This window comes from Octopus sinensis, linkage group LG6 (genome assembly GCF_006345805.1).
Source record: "Octopus sinensis linkage group LG6, ASM634580v1, whole genome shotgun sequence".
Classification (NCBI taxonomy): Eukaryota; Metazoa; Mollusca; class Cephalopoda; order Octopoda; family Octopodidae; genus Octopus; species Octopus sinensis.
The window spans coordinates 4,610,801-4,623,300 of record NC_043002.1 but is presented as its reverse complement, the minus strand read 5'-3'; the positions used below and the strand labels follow the sequence as shown (position 1 = coordinate 4,623,300).

Sequence of the window (12,500 nt, the reverse complement as noted above, 5' to 3'; positions counted from 1 at the left end):
CTTGTTATTTTCTTGATATCTACTCCTTTTTTCCCCCTTGGGAGTCAATCGAACGAATCACTATTCTTTGATACCTAGTGTATTGTAATACATTATGTCTTCACAGAACTACAATTCCGCTTTCCTGACTTTAAAGCAATTGTAACTCCTTATAAATGCCTTCCTGCTTTCATTCTTCATTTCTGTATTTATTAATTCACTTATTCGATGGGGGAAGACAAAACGTCTCTATTTGATTATAATTGTTTATTGCTCAAGCTAAAATCTAACACGTATTAATGTAAAAGTTATAGCTAACATTTCCCAAAGAAAATATAAACATGATTTGTTCTACCGTGTGTTCGATGAAATATAAACCTGGTGAGAATTGAATTATCCCTCGGATAGGAGGTCAGACTATCGCCGACAACTTTCTCGAGATCCCCAGACAGAGTAATGTCTAACGTAGCAATTCGGAATTTTGTATCACGCTCAATACTTTACATACGCACACACACAAACACAATCATAATAATAGTATTAATAGTAGTTGTCATTTTTCGTTAGCCACACGTCAGCTTTGAGCGAGTGGATTTATGATCAAAGGCGCTCTAGACATGACTACCTCATCTTATTTTAAAACAAAGTGTATGTATGACTTCAGCCAATGTGTCCTTTTCACCTTCTTTAAAAAAAAGGAGCAAAAGACGATTGAGTGCCATTAAAAAGAGCAGCACATGCGCGCTAATAATAACAACACTGAGCCCCTATATGGCATGCGCACCAGATCGATTATTGATTTTTACTTTCTGCTACAAATCTAACAATTGTGAAGAAGTTGAAACTAGTTCAATCACCTGTTCAATCACAGTAACATTTAACGGATTCTTTATTCAATATAAACATTCGGAAAAAAAAAACAAAAAACAAGCCAACCCCAGCAGGTATTTGAAATCAGAGCATAAAGAGGATGCGATTTAATGGTTTTGTGTTTTGGCTCCCGCGCTCGACTCCCTCAGCAACTACGCTACTTTGTCCCCCCAAAATACCAAATAATGAATTCTTGCATAAGTCCAAAGCCGAATCATTAGTGGGGAGAGAAGAGAAGGGGGTAGTCTATTATTGTATCGACTCAAATACATGATATGGTCATTTATTTTACGAAAGGCGGCGAGCTGGCAGAAACGTTAGCACGCCGGGCGAAATACGTAGCTGTATGTCGTCTGCCGTTACGTTCTGAGTTCAAATTCCGCCGAATTCGACTTTGCCTTTCATCCTTTCGGGGTCGATAAATTAAGGACCAGTAACGCACTGGGGTCGATATAATCGACTTAATCCGTTTGTCTGTCCTTGTTTGTCCCCTCTATGTTTAGCCCCTTGTGGGTAGTAAAGAAATAGGTATTTATTTTACGGACTTTGCTCACCTCAAGAGAAGGATGAAAGGCAAGGTCGCTCTAGGTGGGATTTGAACGTAGAATGCAAGGGACGAATAGAAGTACTATACATAAAGGCATTTTGCCAAGTCTGTTGCTCCTCCGACTCAACCAACCTACCATCCCCAGACGAACAACGAGCATAATCAATACAAACGTTGATGATGAGTGATGGAGAGTGTGAGTGGGAGAGAATGGGAAGAAGAAGTAGAAGAAGAGGATAACTGAAAGAAGAGGAAAGTGGTGGGGAAGGGGAGAAGTAAAAGAGGAAAGAATGAGAGAGAAAGAGAGAGAGGAGAGAGAGAGTGAAAGATTGAAAATGGATGGAAAGGGTGGAAAAATGTGAAATTATTTAATATATATTTATATATAGTAATATTAATCATAATAATTTAGTTTTTACCATTTCCATGCATAATCATTTCATATTACATACGTATATAAAGACACACCTACTTGTTCTCACACACTAACACACGTGTGTGTATGTATACACACACATATATATATATATATATATATATATATATATATATATATATAATATATATATATATATATGAATATACATGTACATGTGCGCGTGTGTGTGAAAATAATAGGCTATGTATATTCGTATGTTTGCTTTCTAAGTTTTCTACACCTTTAATGGCACTTATGTACACATGCGCTTGTTAGTGGCCTTATATATTACATAAATATATAAATACACACTTATATATATTTATATATATATATATATATATATATATATGATATATGTGTGTGTGTGTTTACACACAAACACGTACAAACATGCATACATACGCACATACATACATACATACACATATATGCAGTGCACATTCACACATCCATATATATATATATTCAGATTAATACAGTTGAAGAACACACACGCATACATATACACATTTTTTTATATCTATACATACTTACACACGCACACGTATATACATTAAATGAATATGTATATACACAGACATATATGCATATATATACATACATATATGTATATATATATGTATAGATACATATATATAATATAATAATATATATATTATATATATATATATATATATATATATATATATATATATATTCACATGTAATACAATATCATTCTAGCTACTGTTTAGTATTATTTTTTAAAGATTTAAATATTTTAGTTCGTTTTATCAAAACTACTCTTTGGCCCATCAACATGAAGAATTCATTCTAAACGAATTTTTTTCAAATATTGTCTTTAATTACTTTTTTTTTTTTCTCATTGAAAAATGTCTTTTGATTCCTTTAGCGGTCCTTTGATACTCTCCGATATGGCGTTTTATATGTTCGGTTTCAGTTGGTTTCTGTTCGACTTATATTCCAAAGCACAGGGATTATCTTTTCGTTAGATAATAGGTGCTCGCTCTATCGGCAATTGTTCTACTACGATTTGGTAACAGTTCTTCTGGTTCCAAGTTTGAGAACAATTGCTTCGGTCAGCGCGAAGTATCGTAGTTTGACAAAGGCCGCCATATTAATGGTCATTTAGACACGGGTTCGTCGCTCTCTAAATCTATATAACTGTGCTGTGCTTGGTCCTGCTGTTGTTGTTGTTGATGCTTTTGATGTGGTTGGTGCCGTTGTTGTTGTTGTTCTGGTTGTTGTGGCGGCTGTTGTGACTGCTGTGGTGGCTGTTGTGTTTGTGGTTGCTGTTGCTGAGGATGTTGCTGCTGCTGTTGTTGTTGTTGTTGCTGGTTGAGACGAGACTCAGGCGAAGTGACATGATCACTTTTACTCGGTGTCTCGAATCGACTTTCGTAGACCACCTCAACTATTTTCGACGATGTAACCGACGCTACGGCGGGCGTCGACCTCGTTCCCGAAAGACAGCCCCCCGACGAAGTGGACACAACTGATATCGTGTTCCCCGAGCCCGACGCTCGTCTTTCTGTGAAACAGTCATTTGCACTTTGACCAATATTAATACCAAGCTCTTTGTCTTGTATGTCTCGCTTTAAGCGAGCGCTGTGCTCCTGCGCCTTGGCGCGTAGAACGGCGATGCTCTCCGATCGTAGCTCTTCCTTATCACGAGTCGGCTGCGAACTGCCGTTACTGCTCTCATTCTTATTATCGTCACTCACATCATCAACATCTTTTAATTTCTCAGCAGCTTCCAAAGACTTTTTGTGCATACCTGAAAAATAAAAAAATAAAAAATACAAAAGAAGTTTAAATTAAACGTTTCAGATGAGTTTCTTTTTGAAAACATTCAATCATAAAATGAGATATTAAAAAAAAGAAAAGCAAAAAAGAAAAAGCGAATCGCGAAAGAAAGAAGAAAAAGCAAAGCTATTTTCGGTGAAATTGTAACTTTCATCAAATTTTCCTATATTCGCACACTTTTAAGGTTTAATGATAGATTAAAAAATAATAATAATAATAATGTAGATAACAGGATACTTAAATTCTGAGAAAAATTTATTTAGACTTCCAGAGAAGTTCGGTGGATCAGTGTTTTGCCATTCACAGTTATATCACCCATAGCCAATACGCTAAACTCTACATGTGATAGTATTACAAGGATAATGAATGTGTTGCGGGTTCACAATGACAAGCTGTGATAGAAACAACATAGTCTTTATCTTCAATGTGGGAAGTGAAAAAAAAGAAACCATCTTTTTCACATCCTTCTCGCTTTGTTTTTGATGGATTCATCGTCGCTGTTGTGTGTATTTAAAAATGCCATAGAGATAGGTCAGAGCTTTGCAAGACCGATGCTCATCAAACATACAAGTAAACAACAGGGAACAGATATACTTAAAGTAGTAAGCTCTCTAAACATGTTTAATCAATTAAAATTAAGCTCATAATGAAAAGGAAATCTTTAGTGTTAATGATAATTGAGGTAAAGATTGACAAGAGAAAAAAACTCTGGAATCGTAATTAGATTTAAAGAAAAAATTAAACGAGTAAGGAATGAGTTTGATCATTAGTAAGTCAAGTGAAATCCACTGGCATGTTTCCGCCTTATTAGACTTCATCATGAATACATAACCTGACTCTTAAGTGTAAAACTAATATTCACTAATGGAGCGATTTAAAATAATATGAGGAAATTTTCTAGGAATGGCTTTAGCGTGAAGAGGCATGGCTGTGTGGTTAAAAAGTCAACTTCGCAACCATTCGGGTTGGGGGTTCAGTCCCACTGCCCAGCCATAGTCCCCGCTCAACCAAAGTTTTGTCAATGAATTCGGTGACAGAAACTGTGTAGGCATTTAACCAGGCGCTATAAATTTTTACACAAATTGATTTTTGCCCATAGAAGGTGGGAAAGCAATAGAAATGATAAAGTGTCGGACCAAAAGCGCATCAGTATTTGCCTCGAACTCTAAGCGTTCCTATTTCATATAAACTTCCATATAAAGTGGGAGCTAGTTCACTTTACTCTATGAGGAGCACATGCCGGCTTACCGGTTAATCTGGCGTTAATCTTCCTCCCCGGACGGGACGCCTATCCGTCACAGGATTACTCATTTTTACCAACTCAGTAGAGTGGGGCAGCGAGAAATGAGCTTTGTTCAAGAATACAACGCATCGCCCGGTCTTGGAATCGAAACCCTAGTTTTACGATCATGAGTCCAACAGCGGGGGCAGATGACGTGTCCCGCAATATAAATTTGCTGGTGCTCTCTGAGTTTATAAGCTTTTTAGTGGTATACGTAATCCGTCAACCTGTTTACCATCCATCCCCACGTGGTCTTTGGCGATGTTCACTTTGTTGCAAGTATCTGCTCCGCCCTCACTGACCCTTCCGTCAATCTACCACCATCGACTAAAACTTAATTTTATCGACCCCGAAAAGAAGACGTAATCGTATTTAGGGAAAGGTCTCCGCTGTGAAGATAATGTCCTCCTTTCTTACCAAAACTCTTAGAGGCACTGGAATATATTACCATGTCATGGGGACTGCATAACGGTCTTCGAGCAAACAGTAAATAACAACAGCAACCGTAAGGGGAGGCGCAATGGCCCAGTGGTTAGGGCAGCGGACTCGCGGTCGGAGGATCGCGGTTTCGATTCCCAGACCGCGTGTTGTTTGTGTTTATTGAGTGAAAACATCTAAAGCTCCACGAGGCTCCAGCAGGGGGTGGTGGCGATCCCTGTTGTACTCTTTCGCTCCAACTTTCTTTCACTCTTTCTTCCTGTTTCTTCTCCCCGACTTCCTACGCAACCGCTGAGCCTGGATGCGCATTCATCCATCCGTCGATGCTCTCGGTGTCGGGGATTGACCTGCTTTCTCTTCTGCGGGTCTTACGAATAGCAAAGGACCACATTTCGGATTTCTCCCAAGGGACGAAGACCGCTTCGCTCAACAAACAAACAAACAAACAAACAAACTGTATCCTTATCAACGCGCGTTCGCACACACACACACACACTCATACACACACACACACACCACACACACACACACACACACACACACACCACACAGAGGCTCTTATATACTCATACACACACATACCTAAGTGAAGTATATATATTTTTCTATGTCTGAAACTGGTTTTGTGTTATCACTTACTTAACAACCATGGAGCACATGATTCCATGACTCCATCTTTAGCACTTTTTAAAATACTCTCCGGAAGCGGAAGTGAATGACGGACCATTGCGCCATAGAGACCATATTCTGCCATGATGCTACTCCGCCCCCACGTTTTTTCAGTTTTCCTCCATTTGGCACGGCGGTTCTGGAACCAAACCTAAATCAAAGGGAAAAATCAGACAGGTAATGGTGAGTTCATACAAAGACAGAAAGAACAGAAGATTTTTAATAGTGTGTTAATAATAATAATAATAATAATAATAATAATAATAATAATAATAATAATAGTAACAGTAAAAAATCAGCAAAATGTGGAACCTAAGACTAAAACAATACCTGTTGTCATATGTGCCCTGGGAATGATAGCGAAAGGGGCTGATTGCTACCTAACTCAGATACCAGGAAACCCCAAAATGGCAGATATTCAAAAGATAGTGCTCATGGGAACTGCTCATATCCTACGCAAAATACTTTCTATGTAATCTCAAGGGTTAAAAGAAAATTTTTTTATTTATTAGACATTCACTAGTACAACACAACCCTTCCCCAAATATATGGCACACTAGGCATAACAACAACGTGAACTTCCAACCTGTTGTCCCTTGAGGTCTCTGGGTGAGACTTGGAGCCAACTTGTACAAATATAAAGCAAAAGTCAAACAGAATAATAGTAATAATAATAATAATAATAATAATAATAATAATAATAATAATAGTAACAGTAATAATAATGGTTTCAAATTTTGGCACAAGGTCAGCGTTTCCGGTGAGCGAGTAAGTTGATTAGATCGAACCCCAGTGCTTAAATGGTACTTATTTTATGGATCCCAAAAGAAGTTTCTGATTTAGGTAAAAGGCCAATAACTTTTAAGAGGAAGGGTTTAGTCGATGCCCTCCGCACCAGTGTTTGACTAATACTTTATTTTATGGACTTCGTATATTTGTACCCTTGTGTCACTTTCATGTCATGCGCTGTCCTCTCAGTCAATAATAGTAATAACTTTACCATCGGTAGAAGGTCACGTTCAGTCTGAGGAGGTAGAACGGTGGCCGTAACACCTTTTGGGGATCTTCAGGATGGTGTGAGGAAGGGAGAAAGGAAAGACGTAGTGTGTGTTCAACATAGCGGGCTCTGGAAAAGGCACCAAAGGTCTAGCTTCCGGTATTAAACAGACGACGAATTTAAAGCAATTTTACCCAACGGGGAAGATGTAAACAATGATATCGACCCCAGTATTCAAAGATTTCTTATTTCAACTATCCCTGAATAATGAAAGATAAAGTTGACCTCGAAAGCATTTAAACTCAGAACGATGGAACTTCAGGGGCAAAATCTGCATGCCCCTACAGAGCTATTTTAGACAAAAGTTATTCTAAAAGATTACCTAGAAATGTATTCTGTACGTTACGTAATTCTCAGAGGCACACACTCCTTGAATATGTATGCAACAGCTGATACTTTCCAAACATGTGGCAGAGCGCTGAGGTCCAAGTGATCCCCCGTCCCGACCCCTAAAATTTCCGGTCATGTGCTTATTATACAAAGGATCATTATAATTAATGCTATCTTATGTATGGGTACTTCTTCATGTCACTATATAAACAGCAGTACATACAAATTCACTGATACATATATCTGCAGGTGTTATTGTTTATAGGAATAAAATGCACTCAATAAATAGAGCAGAATTAATAATAATAATGATAATAATAATAATAATAATAATAATAATAATAATAATAATAATAATAGTTTCAATTTTTGCCACTAAGGTAGCAATTTTGGGGGAGGGGACGAATTAATTACATCGACCCCAGTCTTCAACTGGTACTTATTTTATCGATCCCAGAAGATGAAAGACAAAGTCGACCTCAGCGGAATTTGAACTCTAGACGAAGCGACGGGCGAAATATCGCTAAGCATTTTTTCCAGAGTGCTAACGATTCGGCCGGCTCGCCGCCTTAATAACAAAAGCAGAGCAACAACAACAACAACAATAATAATAATAATCGTTTCTACTATAGGCACAAGGTCAGCAATTCCGGGAGAGAGGTTAAGTCATTTACATCAGTCCCAGGGTTCAACTGGTGCTTATTTTATTGTCCCAGAAAGGATGAAAGGTAAACTTGACATCGGCAGAATTTGAACTTCTTAGTTCAATAAAGACGGATAAAATACCAACGTGTGAACGATTTGGCCAGCTAACCGCCTTTCGTAAAATTAGTAATAATAATAATTCCCTCTACTAAAAGCAAAAGGCCTGAGCTTTTAGGAAAGGGGACAGGGCGATTACATCGACCCCAGTACTCAACAGGTACTTAATTTATCGACCCCCGAAAAGATGAAAAGCAAAGTCGACCATAGCGGAATTTGAACTCAGAACGAAAAGGCGAACGAAAGGCTGCTAAGCATTTTGTCCAGCGTGCTCACGATTCTGTCAGCACGTCGCATAAGAATTAATAATAATAATAATAATAATGGTAGTCAGAAGAAACCAAGGATTCCCGCCGTCGTTCACACAGAGTTTCGCTAACGAATCATTCAAAACAACCTTGCATCTTCCTTTAAGATACAATATATAATAGATAAGTGTGTTCATATGCTTGTGTTGCAAGTTTTTGTTTCAAGCACGTCATGTTTAAAAATATGGCGATAACGCAGCTTTATAAAAATATTACTCGAATCTGGTGGACTTTATGGATTTTTATCTTTTTCTCATTTTCCTATGGAAGCTACAGTAATTGCCCCAAATATGTACGCTTCGACTATTGCTCACTCATTATCAAAATTTAGTTCTGAAGTTCGTACGTACGTCATTCTGTGCTTCCTTAATTTGAATGTATACGGTCTTGCCTGGTACAGTCTGATGTGACACCAATGCGTACGTGCACGTACGCCCGCAAAAACACTCACTAACACAAACACACACACACACACACACGAGCAACACATACACATATCAAAGTACAAATACACACATATAAAAGTGTATGCAAATATGTCTGCGTTGCGTATTTTTCTACGTGTACATGTATGTGTATGTATATGTGTGTATGTGTGTGTATGTGTGTGTTTGTATTTGTATGTATATGCAAGCATATGTACACGTACGTACATGCATAGATACATGCACACATATACACGCGTACATACATATATATATATATATATATATATATTATATATATATATACATGTACGCGTGTACATGTGTGCATGTATTACAATATATGTCGATATATATATATATATATATATCGGCATATATTGTAACCTCGTGTGTATATGTGTGCATTTTCTGCGTTCATTATATTACACACTTGCAGCAATCACCATAGTGACTGCATCACCGCCAAAGTGGCGAAATTTTAAGCCATTATCATCAAATGTACGCTTAGCAATATTGTCATTATTTCGGTCCGGTAGAATTTGGTTTGGCAAGTATAACACACACACAGATGCAGATACACATGCACAGATATATACATATATATATTATATATACATACGTACATACATGCATATATATTATATTATATAATATATGTATACACACCACACACACACATGCACACGCATATGCGCATGCGTAAATGACTGTTACAGAAACGCACCAAACTGATTGAAGGCCAAATTAGGCTCGCTTCGAAGATTTCATGCTAACATAACATACACGCTCTAACACGTGCATGTAAAATGTCTCCCCCTCCCTTTTTTTCTCCTCTTTTCTCTCCTTCTTCTCCATTCTCTGGCTACTCTCTGTCTTCTGTCCTCTTTTTAGTAGATAGGTCAATGTTTATGAGACATGAGCATGGAGAAAACAACGTCAGTTAATTTACATCGGATAAGCGTTTAGGTAACAAGCTGACAACAGCTGAGCCGATTTGCTCATTATACATACGTGTATATATACATACATATATATATACATATATATATATATATATATATATACATATATATATATATATGTATATGTATATATATATGTATGTATATATATATATATATATAATATATAGTAAAGAACTTAGATAAAATTGTAGGAAATCACCCCATTATTGTTTTTATCGTTATAGAGTCGATATTTGTTCTGACTTTGTACATCCTGAGTTCCAATTCCATTGAGGACAAATTTTGGTTTTAATCTTTTGGGAGTTGATAAAATATATTACTTAGCACCAGGTACAGTGGTAACGGTTAATCGCTTCTCCTCAAAATTGTCAGCCTTGTACCAACATTCAGTATTATTATTGAGTTTAAACCCTGCCCTGTTCTGCTTCTTTTATTTTGTATGGTATTTAGTATGCCTTTATTCCTTGTTGTTATCCAAATTCATTCCACCTTGCCACTCTGAGCTATTTCTCTAAGCTCATTTTTTATTACATACAAACATACGTGCATACATACATACATATACACATACATACATACATACATACATACATACATACATACATACACACACACATACATACATACATACATACATACACACACACATACATACATACATACATACATACATACATACATATATTCATACATACATACACACACACATACATATACACATACATACATACATACATATACACATACATTCATACATACATACATACATACATACATTCATACATACACACACACATACATATACACATACATACATACGTACATACTTACGTACATGTGTATATATACGTATATAGTCTTTTATTCTTTGACTTGGTTCAATCATTAGACGGCGGCCATGCTGGAGCACCGCCTTGAAGAATTTCAGTCGAATGAATTGACCCCAGTACTTATTTTTTTAAGCCTGGTAATTATTCTATCCGTTTCTTTTGTCGACTCGCAAAGTTAGGGGGACGTAAACACACCAACACCGGTTGTCAAGCGGTTGTGGGGGACAAACACAGATGCAAACACACACACACACACACACACATACGACGGGCTTCTAGTTTCCGTCTACTAAATCCGCTCATAAGAGTTTGGGCGGCCCAAGGCTATAGCAGAAAGCACTTGCCCAATGTGCCACGCAGTGGGTGTGATCCCGGACCCATGTGGTTAAGAAGCAAGCTTCGTACCACACAATTACTTATTGCAGAATTGAATCAAATTGATGGCCAAAGAACTATTGCTCTGGTTATGGATTTATATAAACTAGCATATTCTACGAATATCTTCGCTCCAGGCAGTAAGCAGTTTGTGAAGAGATTACCAGAGGAAGCGGAGGATATTTGGAAGTTTTCTTCTGTGATTCTGATTTGACGGAAATAACCTCTACAGATCTTAAACCCGTTTAATCCAACCAAAGGTGAGACATACACAACCTGTTGAACTCGACCTTTTAAACAGGAAAGCTCACACACGTTTTTGTAATCCACTAACACCTTCTCAAACAACCTTAGAGATGAGATTATGCTATTATAGTCATTTACGAAACAAATAGCCTCTGTGGAGTACAAAACAACACCTATAAATAATTACTTAATAATAATATTGCTAAAAATTATTAAAAAAGAAAAACAAGCCTAAAAACCTACAATGTAAACATTGGGTCACAAAAACAAAAAATAATAGTGTAGACTTATTTGCTAAACGTGAAGCGGAGATTATAATTAAGAATCACAAACAGAATGTCAGAATGCAGTCGTTCGATAACACCGATATTTACGATCTTATAAGGGTAAAGACCCCCTTCGGTCATGAATGACCATGGGATTGCACCTAGAAAGATACCCTCCTAGACACAAGTCTGGGCAAGGTTGTTTTTATGGAAGGCCAGCAGTCGCCCATGCATACCAGCCTCCCCTCTCCACGCCACCAGTGTTATCCAAGGGAAAGAAAGGCAAAGGGGCCGATACAGCTTGGCACCTGTGACGTCGCAACTCATTTCTACAGCTGAGTGAACTGGAGCAACGTGAAATAAAGTGCCTTGCTCGAGAACACAACACGCAGCCCGGTCCGGGATTCGAGCTCACAACCTCACGATCGTAAGCTCGACGCTCTAACCACTGAGCCATGCGCGTACATGTATTAGACAGGTTAGGAATCTTGTCGCATCAAATGCCGAATTACATAAAGATAATGGTCTGGACGTATTACAGCATACTAGCGAGCATGCAGTAGACAGACACATGTCAAAGACTATTCAGGGACGTCAATAGAAAGTTCACCAAACTCTCATCTAACAAAGAAATCTTCGAAAAGAACAATACTGGTTTAGCTGATGTTGGGGTCAAAGATAAGATTATCTACACACCTAATCAATTGCCTTCTAATACTAAGAAGAGCCACCGTAAAACCATTTGTCTCACACCCACTTTTTCAATAGACTTTAAGTAAAATATTTCATGAAAATCTGTAAGCCTGATATATAGACATTCCCCCGTAAACACCATCTCAGAAGACTGTTTAATTGAAACAGCCTAAAGGTGAGTTATAACATTAATTCTAACGTGAAAAAACAATGCTACAGAACTAACAA

General features: G+C 37.6%; 1 protein-coding gene across 1 annotated transcript in view; it reads right to left on the bottom strand.

Moving 5' to 3' along the window:
• Window positions 1–2,616: 2,616 nt before the first annotated feature.
• LOC115212850 (visual system homeobox 2-like) overlaps window positions 2,617–12,500 on the bottom strand; it is a 50,307-nt gene continuing 40,423 nt past the window's right edge. The window contains exons 3-4 of the mRNA XM_036503470.1: window positions 5,983–6,163; window positions 2,617–3,594 (exon numbers count right to left, since the gene is read on the bottom strand). Of these exons, the coding sequence (XP_036359363.1) occupies window positions 2,942–3,594; window positions 5,983–6,163 (834 nt within the window). The 3' untranslated portion in view covers window positions 2,617–2,941. The remainder of the gene's footprint in view (window positions 3,595–5,982; window positions 6,164–12,500) is intronic.